The sequence below is a fragment of the Lycium barbarum genome, chromosome 9, assembly GCF_019175385.1.
Source record: "Lycium barbarum isolate Lr01 chromosome 9, ASM1917538v2, whole genome shotgun sequence".
NCBI lineage: Eukaryota > Viridiplantae > Streptophyta > Magnoliopsida > Solanales > Solanaceae > Lycium > Lycium barbarum.
Genome location: NC_083345.1, coordinates 4644602 through 4662195, shown reverse-complemented (window position 1 = coordinate 4662195; position 17594 = coordinate 4644602). Strand labels below are relative to the sequence as shown.

The following is a 17594-nucleotide window of genomic DNA, read 5'->3' as shown; positions in this document are numbered from 1 at the left end:
TATTTTAGATACAATAGCAGAATATAAGTTAAAAAATAACTGAACTTGAATGTATACAGAGAACTATTGTATATGTACAAATACTAGTCTGAACTCACTTTGTATTCCTTCATTAAATAGATTGCCATGGTTAGTGAGGATTCATACAACCGATACCTACTAGTTTGGTTGAGGTGTTGTTGTTGTGTTCAGCCTTGTGCACTCCGTTTACGTTTTAGTCGTGTGATTCTCATCGTCTGTGTCTATACCAACCCAATCAAGAAATGCGAAAAGAAATTGCCTGAAGCTGACGTCGCCACTCCTGTCCCAGTCCATTTCTTCTGCAATTGCCAACAAGATCATCATGTTAGAAGTCATCACAGCAAGTTAATTTGGGCTTATTTACTTTAGAAGGTGAACAACAGTACTAAATCGAGTCTGAGTGACATGAGAAGGCGATTTCTCGCAAGGAGAGGCCTCATTTAATGCCTTGACGACATCTTTCTTGTGGAGTTTCCCGTCACCACTTTTATCAAGAAACAAGAATGCCTCAACTATTGTGTTAAATGTTGCTTCTAGCTCTGGTGAGCCAATCTTCGAGGTCTGAAATAAATGTGATCCTAATGAATATATGTAACTTCACATGATAGGTAACTATCATGTTAAAGTACAAGAAAGAAGAATAGCGAAGAGGCCAGTTTTCACGTACATTGTCAGAGGAGTGCGGCGATGAATCCATCAAGATATAAATAAGACACAGAAGAACGATGAACTCATTGAATTGAATCCCTTCCTTTTCATCCACATCACAGGAGTGGAAAAGATCATCAATTTCCTCCTCTTTAACATGAAATTGCAGCTTCTTTACGCATTTCTTTAGTTCTTCCCGGTCAATAGTCCCATTTGAATCTTCATCAAGGAAAAGGACCAAGATACAAAAAGCATAAATCCGTTGGCAGTAAAAATGTAATGAAAACTCAAAAGCCCAGCGAATACAGAAGCTACTAACCGAACTGTTCAAAGACGCCTTTTATCTCTTTCAACCCCTCTTTTAACTGAGGAAATTTCAAGAGTATGCTATTAATGGACCTGAAGTTGCTCTGCCCTGATGAACTTCTTTTAAGCTCAATCATTTTTGTTTCAAGCTTAGCGTCCAATCTCCTGTACTTCTTTGGTGCATTCCAAAAACACAGTAAGCTTCCAACCTTGTTAGATAATGACTTCAATGCTGGACATGGGTGAGGTGAGCCTAATACAAAGAAATAGTTCGACTTAACAACAGACACGATTAAAGACCAATCAGCAATTCCGTTTGTTTGGTGAATTTTACCTACTTCAACATCAAGCCAACTGTTTTTCAAGCAGATGGACTATGAAATGGAACACAGCTTACTTATCAAAAAGAAAAAGAAAAAGAAAAGTTTCCTTGCTGTAAGCACAGAACAGTATTGTTAAGTTTCCCACATCGGTTTTTTAATGGATGGGAAGGTCTCTTTATATAGTCTTGGATAGTCTTGGACAATCCTCATCTCATGGGCTAGCTTTTGATATTGAGTTAGGCTCGATGTCCACGCTCAGGCCTGGGCATGCAAGGTGTTACGTTTCTCACATCGCCTATTAAGGGATGGAAAGATCTCTTTATATGGTCTTGCACAATCCTTACCTCATGTTTGTTTCCTCATAGTCATTCTAATGTAACTCTATAAAAGAAGTTCCTAGTAATGTCATCAACAGGCTTGCACTTATGGTGCTCTAACATCCAGTTGAAAACGAAACCACTAGCGGGAAACTAACAATCTCTCAAGATGCCAAATAGCTAGATAGATTCTTCGGTACCTGTGGCTTTTAAGTTTTGGGGCAACCTAAAACTACTCTAGACCATTCTGATCTTTTAGTTCAGCCCCAATGGTCTATTCTAAAGCAATTGTAAAGGGAACATTATGAACTTGCTGACAGGTAACACTAGTATACTCAAGTTTCCTGGTTCAAAATAAGTGTGATTCAAGATACATTATCAAAATGAAAGTCATTTTTCAAGGTAAAGTACTTAAATTCCCTCTACATTGAAATGCCATCTCAGTTCACAATCACTCAATGGAAAGTCAGCAATCACCAAATGGGACGCAAATACTCAAAACGAGAGGTTTGGTTCTCCCTCGGTTAAACTAACATTCGGCCTTGAACATGCCTATAAAAAGCCACATGGCAGTCCACTATTGGTCCACGTGGAACCAAAAAAAAAAGTAAGACCTAACGGGGGTAAATATCTCAAAAGGTCATTGAACTTTGAAAAATTATGTAGTAAAGTCATTGAACTTTGCTATATATCAATAAAATCACTCAACTTTGGCCTAATATCTCATAAAATCACTCAACTACATATGTCATTAAAAAAATCGGATATGGCAATATTAATTAATTATTTTGTGCCATGTAGACGTGGGCCCCATAATAAAATAAAATAAATCTATATCTTTATACTCACACCCACTCACCAACCCTTCATCCAAATCCACAATAAAAAATAAATCCATATCTTTAGATGGGCGAATTCATAATTTAAACATCGTAAATTATAAAATGAGAAAGTGAATTTTGAAATGTATAAATCTGTATTTATTAAACTTGTTTTTTCACAAACATATAAATCAATGTTCAAAGCATTGGATTTTATCGAACCTGCAAGTCCTTGATTAAATCCGAATGCGTCTATGAGTCAACATTTGTTATAATCAGTGGGGCTAATAACTCTTTGTTTTAGATGAAAAAAACAACTTATTTTGATTAAATACATTGCAAGTATTCCCAATACTTCAAAGCCATATCGTCACTATTTTGCATCCTCTCCTCTTAGTTTTTGGCGGACTAGCTATGTGCAATTTTAAGTTTTTTTTTTTCTTTTCTCTTTTCATGTTTATTGGTTTCACTATTAACGAATTTTATTGGGGTTAAAATTAATGTAGATTAATTATGAAGCTCTCATCATCAAGACCTATATACATATTTGTTCAATTTTGTACTGACATTATGTCTTAGTTACACGGGATTTGCTGTACCATAAGATAGATTATTGTCGTGCCCTTACAAACTTCAAGCACTAAAATAGTTTAAAATTTCTTAATTTCAATGAATCAGCTATGATTAGTGCTCTTCTTTTTTGTTTCAAAATTGTTATGTGTTGCTTAAATAATTTAGCATTTGAGTCGATGCTTTCACATGGAACTTTTGAAACCCACAAGAAGTTCTCCTTTTCATAATCTTTTTTTACACCAAGCTGCACTTAATTAGACACTTGTCAAAACAAATAAAGTATCTTTTATTTGTGTGTGTGTGAGAGAGAGATCAAAGTGATGTTTTTCACTTATACTTCTCACAATATAAACTAAGTGAACTTTTTAACATTCTTAATTATCTTATGTGAAAAATTTACAGTTTATAGTACTTTTCTTTACAATTTTTCCTATATCTAAATCTTAATTTCAATATTTTATAATATTCATTGTCTATTATTGTGGAAAAATGGGTTTTGGATGAAGGGTTGGTACGTGGGTGTGGGTAAAAAGATATGGATTTATTTTATTTTATTTTATTTTATTGTGGGGCCCACGTCTACATGGCACAAAATAATTAATTAAGATTGTCATGTTAGATTTTTTTTAATGACATATGTAGTTGAGTGATTTTATGAGATAATAGGTCAAAGTTGAGTGATTTTATTGATATGTAGCATAGTCCCAGAAAAAAATGATAGTTTTCTCCATCTTTTACCTTGCTCAACAATATCACTATTTCAACCACATAGACATTATCCGAATTCAAGTTCCACATACAGAATTTTACAGGTAGGTAGATTCTCATATTACATAGACTTCAAAAGCCTTAATGCATTAACATCAATATCTAAATCAACTTTTCCACTCTATCCCAATTTCAGGTTTCAAAATAGGGCACATTAGGACAATTACATGCTGCAAAGTTCTTTTCAATGCCTCTGAATACACAAGCCAAGAAATTAGCATTGCAAATAAATGTATCCAAAAGGCAATCACAATAGGGAAAAAAAGGTGAAAAGGGGAAATGCAAAAATATTTCTGACAAGAAACATACCTACTGAATCTTTCATGGCTTTGATGAAGGAAAGAGCTCAAGAAATCAAAAGGGTCTGCTTCTGATTCCTTTAACATGGAGCAGATTATATAAATATATATATATATATATATAGGTAGAGTGTAAAAAGGGGAATGCAAGAGAATAGAAAAAGGAGGGGTGAAGTGGAGAGGAGGCAATGAGGAAAAATGATTCTTGAAAAGAAAAGTAGAAATACCATTATGCCTTTTCTTCAATAAAATGTAAGTTTCTTTCTCTTCCACTAGCAAAAAATTCCATCATTACTTTGACTACAAGTCTCCATTGATCCATTTTCCAGTAAAAAACATACAGCTATAATTCTTTGTCAATTTAGACTAAAAAGTCACCACCAGAAAGGATTATGTCTGGAAAACATGTTCATACATGAACATTTGCAGCACCTAATTGCACCCTTCGGTCAAGTAAACGAAGCCTACAGAAAAAAAAAAAAAAAAAAATCTTTTACACCGATGTTTTGTACTCTGTATCGACCAAATCATCATAAGAAAATACAGAAGGATTGTGCCAAAGTAAGAGAAGAAGGGAAGGTGTGCTACAACTAACATACCAACTAGCTGCAAACCGTTAGCTATAACCGGGCTAGCGTGCAATGGCTATCTTAAGTGTGATCTTACATGGATGGTGCTAGATGAGTAGATGAGTATTTTCCACTAAAGAATAATTCTCAATGGAATGTATCTTCACCTAGATTTTGCAACCAGAGAAAGTTTATTCTTTAGAAACATTTTGTTGAATTCTTCGAACTTAACACATTATGCTGGAGTTTTACTTCTAAGAGTTCGAATTTCTTACATATGGTACTGAAGTTTCACAGTTAGGAGTTTTGGAACTCTAACACATTATCTGTGTTGTAACCAAGAATATTCTGGCCAGATTTCATTTTCGCATTAAAAAGTGATAATTTTTCGGTTACCATCCCTTTTCTGATCATGCGTTTATATAAGTTGGTCTTTTGTTTTTATCTACTTTAAAAACATCCTTGGTTGTCAAAATGTATTCTTCATTTATTTTTGCAAAGTCCATTGGGTTTTGTCAATAATACAACGAAAATTTACGCACCCAAAAAAAAAAACTGAAAAAAGCGGTAGATACATTGCTGTTTGGACACATAGTAGCTCTCATATTCACCATTACATAAAAAAGATAATAACATTGAGAAATCCACCACAATGAAAATGATAATAACATTGACATTAATAAATAGTGCCTTTCAACCTGCTCAAAGTAACATGATTGATTGTCCTTTTTGAGTTGCCTAAGATTCTAACTATTCAGTACTAAGTAGATACTCTAATGAAAACCAGAAAATAGGATAGTGCAACATATTCATGTGTGATATGTTCTTCATTATTCAGCGTGCAGAACCTCCACCTACTTGAAACAGCATAGCATCAATCTGGTCACCATCTTCTAATCCAAGCTTCATTATATCCAATAAACAGACAAAAAAAAAGAAGATTTATATATAAACAAGAGGACTATGAACAATGAATTAAATCAAGTTATGCAAATTAAGGTCTTACTTCATTTACGGTGTTTCTCGACGAAATACGTTTTTCATCGAAGAAGAATCGAACTGTTTTGTAGTCTATTATTTGCTTTTTCTTACAATATGCCTTTAATAACTCCTTCATTATAATACTAGGATTGACTTCGAAATGAACAAATGTACCATCCTACAAAAAGAAAAATAAGAAAACTAGAAATAAGAAAGAGAAAACATAAAAAGTATCAACAAATTTCAAAGACTAAAAGGTGCATATATAGCTCGCAGTAATACAGTTTACTTTGAACTGTTCTTTATTTTTTATTTTTGAAGCATACATGACTATGTTGGTCGTACTCTTCAAAAATGTCAACAGGTGCGTGTCTGATTCTCCAAAAGTAATGTATTTTTGGACAATGGCATCAAACGTGAAGAGTCCGCGTAACTTACATGATACTAAGTTTTTTTTTTTAGAAAAAAAAAAAAAGAAGAAAAAAAAGTGAATGAGGTGAAATGATGAACCTGAGATTTAATTTTGAGCTTTACTTTACTTGGTTCTTCTGCCATTTTTCTCTCTGCTTTCTTGGAAAAATTAGAAATGGGAAGTGAAAGAAGATACAAACAGATAATGAGATAAATGAGTTCTTTTTCCCCATATTTATGAAGGAGGAAAGCAAAAACAATTTAACTTTTACTCTCTGTTTAGAAAAAGCTGCTACTGAGGAATAATAACATGCAGAAGATAGCTACCTAAAATATGAATAGTTGCATATCAAATCTTCATAATATTGTCCTTTCAGATCATATACTTAATTTTTTTAAAAGAGGCCTTTAGAAAATAAGAATCTAGTTCAACTTTTGCTTTGTTTGGGAAAAAAAACACTAGCGAGAAAAAAGATTATGCAGAGGAAAGCTACCCAAAAAAATGATAGTATATCGCATCAAATCTTCAAAAGCTTGTCCTATCAGATCATATAGTTTCACGGGACAATGTTATGTGTATAATGACGGAATTATAATACGGGAATTAAATAATGACGGAATTATTTAGTGGATATACTTTTATTAGTAGATGTTTGATTCATTGAAAATAAAAACGGGATATAGTGTATAATCAGGGGCGAATCTATATAGTAGCGTGAGAGTGCCATGCCACCCGGACGCCTCGGCTGAAACTATGCATATGTACGTGTATATATATCAGAAATGGTATAAAATCCAATTGTGCCACCCTGATTTACATTACTGTCCATAGTGCCAGACTGCCAGTAATTAGGAGCCTGGTTTTCCACCTCAAGAGCGCGAGTTCGATTCCCCGCTGCTACATTTTTAAAACATTTTAGTATAGGCAGGTTCTGTAATTGTGTGGTGCATGACTTGCTCCCTAACAACTTATTGTAACACTTCTTAACTTAATACAATAAGTTCTTTTTCTTCCTAATTTTTCTAAACTTGGTAATATACTTAACAAATGAACGAGTCTGTATTTATCTTCTCTCGTACTATTTCTCTTCCTTTCTATTCAGCATAAATTATCAATAAGACAAAAAATAGTTTTCTTCTTCCAATAAACCTTTCTCTTCTCCTATATCTTCTCATCTCTCTTCGTCAGAATTTTAATAATTTTCGCTGCTGCCCCAACTTCTCTTCTGTTATTGTTTCTTATCTATGCTTTTACGTGTTATTTTATTCTATTTAAACATTTTAACAAAAAAAATTTAAAAAAAAGGGTATGTTGAGTCTTGGTTCACGCTGTTTTTTTTTTTTTTTTTTTTTGTTGGGAACAAAAATTTTTATGTTATAGTACAAATTATGCTTGTAAGCTTGAGTTGATGTATCCATCTGAGCTTGATCTTTCCTATATAATTTTTGTTTATGTAAACCGAAAAAACAAATAACCTGAACCGCAATTCAACGTTGATCAAATGCTTACTTTATTTAGACTATGTAATTTGAAATATGTCTACATTTACACCAAAGTGGCACCCGGAACCTTCAAATTCTGGATCCGCCTCTGTGTATAATATAAAACATTTGTTTGGTTTAATCCGGATGAATTAGGATAAACTTTAACATCCACCATTAGCCATGTCTTTCTTAAAAAACTTTGAAAGATAAGCTTCAGAGAATTAAGGACAAATGTGTCATTTTGTTGTGTTATTCCGAAATTGTTATCCCACAAAGAATGTGATATAAAAATATCATAATTGTGGTATATAAACAATCCCGGGATTGCTAATCCTAAGATAAAAAATTGTAGAGTCAAATATGAACAAAATAATCCCATAATTTATGCCGAGATTATAATTCCTTATCCACCAGCCAAGCAACTCCAAAGTGAATTCCATTTGTCAGAATATTTCAATAAGAAAAAATAGTGTTAGTGAATGTTTTTCTCTTTTTAATCAATCACTTAACCATAGTAAATTAGTAGTATAATTTAATGTAAACATTACGAGTAAGTTTCTTTATTAACAAGTAATTAAGGGGGCAAATAATAGAAAATGAGAGAATATAATTTGGTGCAAATAAAAAAAACAAATATGTATACTTTCGGAGCAAGAAACACAAATAACTCCAATAATAGGTCTCCAATAATAGGTCTTGAATCCTATTTTAGCTCTATACCTATACGCTTTTTTTCTCTTCCTTTTTTGCCTTTTCCCATTAAAGAATCTTCAAATTTGCTTCACAAATTGTTGGACAAGTTTTTCTTTCTTTCCTCTTTATCTCTTTTACCTCTTATTAATTCATATAGTAAGGATCTAGTAGCTCATGCAGTTGGTTGGTTATCTAAACTTTCACCTTATTGGTGAGGGTTCGAATTCGCACGTTGTAATCCGCTCCCCCATTTCCCCTTTCCCTACCTCCTATGTAATAAAATAATTTTTTTAAAAAAAAATCTTATTATTAATTCATATATATACACACACACATATTTATAAATGAGTGGTGCAAGACCACGTCCAAAGTTTCTAATTATATAAATTACCTTGTGTATATTTTCTTCACCATAAAAGTAAATTTAACTTTCAAATTCATCGGTTAGAAGATTCTTTTATACAAAAATAATCATACCATCTTATACTCCTATTTATTTCCTTAAATAGCATTAAAAAGTACTTTTTCAGGAAAAAGAACTTTGCATATACACGCAGTCTAGGTTTCAAGACTAATACAAAGTTTTTCCCCTTGCTTCCAACTGCAGCAAACAAGATAGTGCAATGGAAGCCTATGATATCCTATTTTCCATCTGTATTAGGCTTCCAGTTAAATCTTTGTTACGCTTTCGATCTGCTTCTAAGTCATGGAATGCTATAATATCCGACAAAGAATTCAAGAAAACTCACATTGATCAATCCAAAGCGTCAAGTCACAAAAAACTCTTATTGCTACAAAAGAATGATGGTGCATTCGAGTTTAGAGATTTGGAAAATCCCCAAATTGTAATGGGAAAACAACAATTTCCTCTGAAGAGATTTAGAAATCCTATAGCCTTGTGCTCGTGTGATTGTTTGGTACTAATTAATGAAGACACCTATGGATTATAACGAATATGCTCTGTGGAATCCTTGTACCAATGAATATCGAACCTCTGTATGTCCATATCAGAATGGAATGACTCCACATGTTTGTGGATTTTGTTATGATTCTAGTGAAGATGACTACAAGGTTATATTGGTCTATAAATCTTATTGTGCTGTCTATCATATAAAGAAGAATTACTGGACAAAGAAAACAATTGTTGGTAGTAAATTACGAGCAAGCGGTTCAAGGTCACGCGAGTGCAGTCGATCGGGGGATTAGTGTTGACGGTTGTGTATTTTGGTCTTTGGGTTCGGCAATTGACCAATCAGTATCTAGATATTCTACAATTATATACTTTGACGTGAAATCAGATGAACTGAAGGAGCTTCCGAAACCAAATTTTATCGGTGAAAAATGCTTTCGTTTGACTTCTTTGAAAGGTTGTGTTGGTTTATATGGTGGCAAAACCTATAGAGAAGAACTATTGGACGTTTGGATCATGGAACAAGGTGGATGGACTCGGTTAAATGAAAATTAATTGTTACAATTCAGACTTTCTTCATCTATCTGAAAGTTATATTGTGCCTTTGGGCTGCACGAGAAATGACGAAATTCTCTTTCAAGCAGGAAGTGGGCTCGAACGTCTGGTCATCTATGATCCTAAACGACATAAATTTGTCAAGCCAGTTCGAATATCAGAATATTCAAAACATGACATAATTCCAATATGTTCAGAGAGTTTCTATTTTCCGAAAATCAATGCCATGCATGCACAAGAGAAAGCAACTCACTTGATCGGATGAAGAAATTAAAAAGGTCGTTTTATGAAATTTTGGAGGACATGTTGATGAGTAGTCTTTTAGTTTTATAGTTATATTCCTATTTAGACTCATACCGTTTTATAAGTTGATTTGTGTTCTGTTTACTTTAAAAACATTCCTATGATGATGAAAAGTTAATTTTTTAAATTGTGTGATTTTATAAAGCCTTTTCTTTTGTTTACTACACTTTTAATAACATATTCATATGTCTGTTCCATAAAAAAGTTTTGAATTCTTAATTAATTGTTTCCGATTCACCGGATCTTACCTCTTTTGAAAGGCGTCAATAAAAAGTAAAAATATGGACTAACTTAAACTAATTTAAAACTTAAATCGAATTTTCTATTCTTACTTATTCTGAGTCTTTGCTAAATACTTCAACTATTGAAATCAAGAAGTTACAATGGGTCAAATGATATGAAAGGGATTAATTACTAGTCTCCTTTGAAATAGGCCCATTTTCCCCCAGGTTTTACCAGTAAATTGAACGGGGATTCCGGTTTCCTCTAATTGTATGAATTTTTCTAGAAGACTCTTTTCTTGAATATTATTCAAAAAAAAAAATCGGATTGCCCAGTATTCCACCAATTAGTAAGCCAAGATTCCAGACATTTATTAACTGAGAAAGAAATCCACCAGGGCAAAAATACTATAGATGCAAGATAGAAAAGAGGAGTGAATGCTTTCTTTTTTGCCATTTTTTCATCTGTGAATTGTTAATCAACCCATTCGTACACTCTATGCGATCGAATATTTCTTACACACATGAGTTTTATACAAGTATCGAACTTATGAATCTATTTTCTTTTTTTATTTTGTGGTTAGTCTTTGAATCTAGAAAGAATACAGAAATAGGCTAAGAATTCACTTCGAATGAATAAATTCAGAGATGATACTTTTTTAGTTAGTGATAAGAATGGAGACAGTTATTCCATCTATTTTGATATTGAAAATCAAATTTTTGAGATTGACAACGATCATTCTTTTCTGAGTGAACTAGAAAGTTCTTTTTATAGTTATTGAAACTCGAGTTATCTGAATAATGGATTTAGGGGGCGAAGATCCCTACTATAATTCTTACATGTATGATACTCAATATAGTTGGAATAATCACATAAATAGTTGCATTGATAACTATCTTCAAGCTCAAATCTGTATAGATACTCATACAGCGGAAAAGAGAGTCATGAATAGAAAAATACCTAAACACATCCTTAGAGTATACTGTAAATAAGAGAATACCAATGAATTTCAAAGATTAGAAAGGTAATTCGTAATAACGTGGAAAGACGATATAAATATAATAATGCCTAAAATGCTTGTAATATTTTTTAGATTTTGAATTTCAGGAAAATCCATAAGCATGGCTTATTATCATGCTTGATTTTAATAAGCCTTATACAACGCGAATTCAAATTAGTTCAGGGGGTCTTAATAAGTCTTATACAACGCGAATTCAAATTAGTTCAGGGGGTCAACACGCATACAGATCGTACACCGGTTGAAAATGAAATAACTTTAATACTACAATATAATGCCTCAATATTTGCTTTGTTTTAACGTAGCTAATTCAACTTTCTCTGTTTAGGCCTACTCAAGTGTCCTTTTAAGTTTAGGGGTAGGTCTAATATTGTCCTTCAAGTATACCCTTGCACGTATTTAATCTTTTAAGTTTAATTAGATTGAGCAGTTTTAGTATCTTGTAACAAACCGTTAATCAAAACTGATGGATTCTCACTTGTCATAACTACAGGATTAAAATTTATTCATATTTATATCAAATCATTAAACTAAAAGGGGTTCTGTTTTCCATAGTATATTAATTTTTTGTTACAATAAAACGCCCCACTCGCCTAAAATAATAATTCTATATTATCGAGATATGGTATGACTGCAAATTGCTATTCATCAAATCAATAATCCACACCATGTGTAAAATGTTTTTTTTACATAAACTTTTAACCATAATTAGCTAATTAAAATATATTTTTACCGAATATGTCCCAATGACATAAGTACTCTTGAAAGCAGGAAATTCAAATTTAATAGGTAGAAAGCAAATAAAAATAGATAATGCAATGCTTAGTTCATACTGAAAGTTCCTATTAGTGGCAGACTCCTTTTTGTTTACAATAAAAACTAAACAATGTTTCTACTTGAGAGAGGACAGTATCTGCACTCAGCATTGACATTGACATTAGCAAAGTATATAATTTTAGAAGTTTTAAGCACATGTTGACCAAGATTTTGATGGGGAAATGAGATCTCTCGCCTCTTACAATTTGAATAAAAGAAAATGACATTTTCATATCTTTATGTTTTTTTTTTAAGATCTCTTATGTGTAAAAAATAAAGATCCCTTGTAAAAAGGTCATAAAACTAAAAAAAAGTTTGTAAAGGACTAAAAACTCATTTCTCCCGATTCTGATTTAGAGACCAATATTCACAAACCTTCAGTGCTAATTCCGTGACTGCAGGAATGTGATTTCAAATTAATTGCTTGTTCTAAACTAGAAGGGAGACGTTGCTCTAATACAAGAAGAGTTGTTTTCTTTGTCCAAAAATTCCTATTCGTAGAATAGACAACATAAAACGACTTATAGATTAATATAACCTTGTAGTTATCAGTGATAAATTTATAACACAACCCACAAGCATAAGGATGTGTGGAGTTGTAGTCATCAGTATCAATTTTATGTTTCAATAAAATGCACCACTTGCCTGAAAAGAATAATTCTATGTTACATAGAAGGGGTAACGCTGCAAATTGCTATTTTTATTTATTTAGTTTTCTATCCTTTCTACCGTATTGGAATAAGAAGCTAATTAAGGATGTGTGTTGAACCGAGTTTTTTTTTATTATCAAGATTACGATGAAATAATATGATGTATAACCTAACGAATAATATGATGTATAACCTAACGAAATAAATACTACTCCTTGTATACTAACAGCATTTGTCCCAATAATATACTATTAGGTTGAATTAATTAATTTGAGCTAAATAATAAATCATACACTAGAATGCGGCAAGTAGTCTTTTATTTAATTATATAAATGGAAAAAGAGAAAGCATGAATTTATTTACAATCTTAGTAGATAATAGGGGAGGAATAAAAACGTTGGTTATTTGTCACGTCCAGGACCTATGATATGATCGACAGGCATGGATGACGCTCGAATGAGCCGACATTGCTGAAGGAAATTAAATAAGAAAGAAAGAGGGAGATCCTTAAACAAAAGAAGAACAAAGACCAAGTTGCACCCTTATGAATCAATTACTGAATTGTGCAAAAGATTTGGTCCTGCATTTCTTCATAAACTAATTGACCATGGATTTTAAAATGCAACCATCCTTTTTCCCTTGAGGTGTGAAGTCAAAGCCCCATATGCCCCATAACGAAATTCGGAGACTCAGTAAATAAATGACAAATATTTAAAACAAATAAGAACAAATATATATAAATTATAAAATCAATCAACGTATGATAAATAATCACTATCAACTACCTTAAAGGCGTACACATAGTCGTTGTTACTTCTTTTGGACTTTTGGCCTTCGTGTTGTTAGGGGGATCGTCGATTGCTTCCTCTTGCACTTGATATTGAGACTCGAAAAATATAAACTATCCAAACATATTAAAGCTAGTTTAGCTATTTTGGATTTTTGAATTGCCCTAAGCAATTGTTTCCTTGGATTATAGATAAGAAGACATTGCCATCCTTCAAATATAACTTCACCATTTCCTGTGCAACACAACAACTTTCTACCTTCTACAAACGTTTTGCAAATAGTGGGCAAGTTGCATACGTTCATTAACCATTTCCAGTTTCCATCTTGTTCCATAATCCATATGTCCAATTGTTTCTTTTCAATTCTGCCATATAACCTAAGACAACCTTTCAAACTAGTCAAACGAAAGAAGTCCTTCTCACCCACAAGATCAGGTGTTGGAAGCTTTTCCACTTCATTTGACTTTACGTCAAAGCATATGATTGTAGAAGCTTTATCTATAAATGGTTTTCGCCTATTCAGAGACCAAAATACACAACCTTCAGTGCTAATTCCCGAAGAGCCACAATTACCTCCTACTGCTAATACTGGACAAGGGAAACTTGTTTTTGTTGTCCAAGAACCGTTAATCAAAGAGTAGACAGCATAAAATAAGTCGTATATCAATATAACCTTGTAATCACCGACACTAGATTCATAGCACAATCCATAAGCGCTCACATTACGAGGTTCGTCATTGTAATACAAATGATTATCAGGACATGAAAGAGCTCGATAATTTCCAGTAGATGGATTCCACAAAACATATTGTTTGTCGGCCAAAGGGTTCTTCAAAAGCACCAAGCCATCACATGAGCACAATGCTTGAGCTAGTTGGAAACTTTTTAGAGGAAACTTTTGCTTTTCCATCAAAATTAATTGTGAACTTTCCAGGTCTCTAAACTCGAAAACACCCTTTCACATGTGATCCAGCAGCAGCTTGTCACGGCCCAAAGCTTTAGATTGATCGCGATGAGTTTTCTTGAATTCATTGTCGGAGATTATAGCATTCCATGGTTTTGAAACTGACTGAAAACGAAGCAAAGACTTAACGGGTAGCCTAATGAGTATACCAAATAGGATATCACATGAAAATATGGACTTATCATCTTCAAAGGCAGGTGGCCTCTCATTCTCTTCCTCTTGACATTTGAGACTCGAAAAATATAAACTATCCAAACATATTGAAATTAGGGGAAGATCCCCGTTCTTGGAGTAATCTTTGGATATTTCACCTTCTTCAAGCAATTGTTGCCTAGGATTATATATAAAAAGTCGGAAAGAGTTCCGTCCTTGAAAGAGAATTTCACCATTTCTCGTGCAGCACAAAAGTATTCTACCTTCTATAAACGTTTTGCAAATAGAGGGCAAGTTCCATATGTTCATTAGCAATTTCCAGCCATCTTGTTCCATAATCCATACGTCCAATACGAGACTCTGGGCATTCCCCCCATATAAACAAAGGCAACTTTTCAATGTACTCAAACCGAACAAGTCGTTCTCACCTACAAAATGTGGTGATGGAAGCTCCTTCAGTTCATCTGACTTCCCATCAAAGTATATGATTGTAGAATTTCTATCTACAAAGTGGTGGTAGTATGACCAAAATACACAACCTTCGGTACTAATCCCCCGAGACAGGAAACAATTTTGTAGTACTGGTACTACACGACGAAGGTAACTTGCTTTCTTCGTCCAGCAATCGTTAGTCAAAGAATAGAGGGCATAACTCGACTTATAGATCAATATAACCTTGTAATCATCGACACTAGAATCATAACACAACCCACAAGCATTTGGAACTTTGCCTTTATAGTTAAAATAAGGGCATGCAAGAGTTTGATATTCTCCGGTTGACGGATTCCACAAAACATAAGTTTTGTAGGCCCTAGAGTTCTTTAAAAGCACCAAGCCATCACACGAGCACAAGACTACAGCTTGTTGGAATTTTTCGGGAGGAAAAATTTCATTTCCCATCATCACAAATTGGGAAGTTTCCAAGTCTCTAAACTCGAATTCATTAGTAGTACTTTTGTGTAGCAATAGATTTTCACGGCCCAAAGCTTTCGATTGATCGCGATGAGTTTTCTTGAATTCATTGTCGGAGATTATAACATTCCACGGCTTAGAAACAGCTTTAAAACGTAACAAAGATTTAACAGAAGATACCCTAATAAGGATGAAAAATAGGATATCACTTTTTTTTTTTTTTTTTTTTGAAAGAGCCAAAAGACAATTGAGACTAATTTAGCCACCAAAGAGTTAAATCACTAAGCTAAGATGCCAGCTTGAAGTTGATGCTTACAAGTTACAATGCTGATAATTCTACTTCGTGATTGCACGGCCGGTATGCCACAAATGTGCCATCATTTGAGAAGGAGCCAGGATTAAAACATGTAACTCCTGTGTACCTGAAAGCTTTCTGCTCACTTTTGTCCCCTAAAACTATCGTATGCGGGGTTGGATAAAGGTGTAGACCGTGATCATAATTCCAGATAATGGGTTGAACCGTCAAGGGGAGGGGGCAGAGATGGCTTTGATGTATTATAGTTGCAACAAGATGCTCAAATGGATCACTGGTTTCTTCCGTTGAGGGAGGTATTAGACATGACCTTCGCATTCTATAAAGCATATCTTGGCGGAATAGCACAATGTCTTGGGTGTAAAACCTGATTCTGCATGGGTTACTGGAGAATATTGCATTCGGAACATACTTCTGAAGTTCTTCAGTTAGGTATTTAGGCAAAGGACATCTGGGTAAGGCTGTTGAAGGACCTACATCATCAGGACCAGGGATAAAAAGAAACCGACTATGATCTTTTAGTCGTTGGTGTGATGCAATCATTTGTCCAAGCTTTCCAAACTGAACTCTGAGACTTGAGATCGACTTGAATGAAAGATTGAATGGCTGAGAGCAGAAATTTCCCATGAAGACAAATAAAGAAGGAACCACCTCTACACTTTCATAACCATTGAGGATAGTCTCCAGATTTTCCAAAGTCTCCTCACTGTCCAGCCATATATCAGATAGTATAACAAACATATCATTCACAGCTTTTTTCTCCAGCTCTGCAAGTCTCAAAGTTTCCTCTTTGGTAAGAATACCACCACCAAAGAAGTCTAATCCTGAAAAGAATGCCATGAACTTTTCTCTGTCCTCTAATGGAGGAAATCCACATGTTCTGACCTGAAAAACACCATCCAACTGCATTTCACCCTCTGCCAGGACAATTGTATTTTCCACAAAGAAACCTGTAGTTATCTTTGCACTCGATAAATTTACTTCAACAGCTGCAGTAAGGTCTTCCAAGTAGAAATGACCATCCTCCAACTGAGATATTACTGCCATTATCCATCTTCTGCCTACCCGTCCAACAAGAGATTGAATGGGAGATATCTCACAGCTGCCATGCTCAGAAGTAGTGGCATCAAAAGCAAGGGTTGAAAACCGTGGATCACGAGATAATCTCTGGAACAATAAGAGGAATCTATCCTTGTATAAGGTGGCTTTTGCAGAGGCATCGCCGTGAATGGGAAGCCTCCCTGTATGCTCGTGAAAGTACTTCTTAACAGGATCATATCGGAATTTAGGTACAAGAAAAGCATCAATAACACGAAGTGCAGAAGCAGGTGAACCACTAGAACTAGGGTTCTCCTCAACAGCAGCATCTGCCTCCAATAAAATGCTCACCACTTTATGCACTGACTCCTTATCCAAAATCGAAGATTTCAATGAAAGATGGTGGAGCTCATCGAGAAGGAGTTCAAGAGCGTCGTCTAAGGCATCGGAAGGAAAATGGTTAAGGAAAGAGAGGACTTCAGGGAGTGCTTCAACTTTGAGAGAGTAACCTCTCATCTTGAATTTTCTCTGTGATTTGTTTCTTATAACTCCACTCATTCTTTTGAAGATTTTGGCTTTGTAATTCTATCTGTTTTTGGACTTGTAGATTTTTGTTTGTAGTTTTCTGTGTTTGTGGATCTGGTATCAGTGGTGCTGTAGGCGGGAGACAAATAGGATATCACTTGGAAGAACGGAAGTATCATCATCAAAGGCTAATTTCTTCTTTGCCATTATAA

General features: G+C 34.0%; 4 protein-coding genes across 5 annotated transcripts; all 4 read right to left on the bottom strand.

Moving 5' to 3' along the window:
- Nucleotides 1–24: 24 nt before the first annotated feature.
- On the bottom strand, nt 25–4226 carry LOC132611386 (probable calcium-binding protein CML22). 2 transcript variants are annotated; one of them, XM_060325819.1, is made up of 5 exons: nt 4087–4226; nt 989–1148; nt 689–888; nt 408–582; nt 25–320 (listed from the first exon to the last, which is right to left on the bottom strand). In XM_060325819.1, exons 2-5 carry the CDS (start codon nt 1110–1112, stop codon nt 208–210), a joined length of 612 nt encoding a protein of 203 aa, XP_060181802.1. In that variant the 5' UTR covers nt 1113–1148; nt 4087–4226; the 3' UTR covers nt 25–207. The 2 variants fall into 2 exon arrangements, with proteins under 2 accessions (XP_060181802.1, XP_060181801.1); XM_060325818.1 differs by having other exon boundaries at nt 989–1228; nt 4087–4218.
- A 946-nt stretch (nt 4227–5172) lies between these two features.
- On the bottom strand, nt 5173–6345 carry LOC132611387 (small ubiquitin-related modifier 2-like). The gene is made up of 3 exons (XM_060325821.1): nt 6137–6345; nt 5652–5804; nt 5173–5548 (listed from the first exon to the last, which is right to left on the bottom strand). The coding sequence occupies exons 1-3, from the start codon at nt 6179–6181 to the stop codon at nt 5480–5482; spliced, it is 267 nt and encodes an 88-aa protein (XP_060181804.1). The 5' UTR covers nt 6182–6345; the 3' UTR covers nt 5173–5479.
- A 7154-nt stretch (nt 6346–13499) lies between these two features.
- LOC132611547 (F-box/kelch-repeat protein At3g23880-like) lies at nt 13500–14387 on the bottom strand. Its single transcript, XM_060325967.1, has one exon. The coding sequence runs from the start codon at nt 14385–14387 to the stop codon at nt 13500–13502; it is 888 nt and encodes a 295-aa protein (XP_060181950.1).
- Nucleotides 14388–15744: 1357 nt separating this feature from the next.
- On the bottom strand, nt 15745–17430 carry LOC132610504 (DNA polymerase epsilon subunit B-like). The gene has a single exon (XM_060324818.1). The coding sequence runs from the start codon at nt 17413–17415 to the stop codon at nt 15826–15828; it is 1590 nt and encodes a 529-aa protein (XP_060180801.1). The 5' UTR covers nt 17416–17430; the 3' UTR covers nt 15745–15825.
- Between the last annotated feature and the right edge of the window lie 164 nt (nt 17431–17594).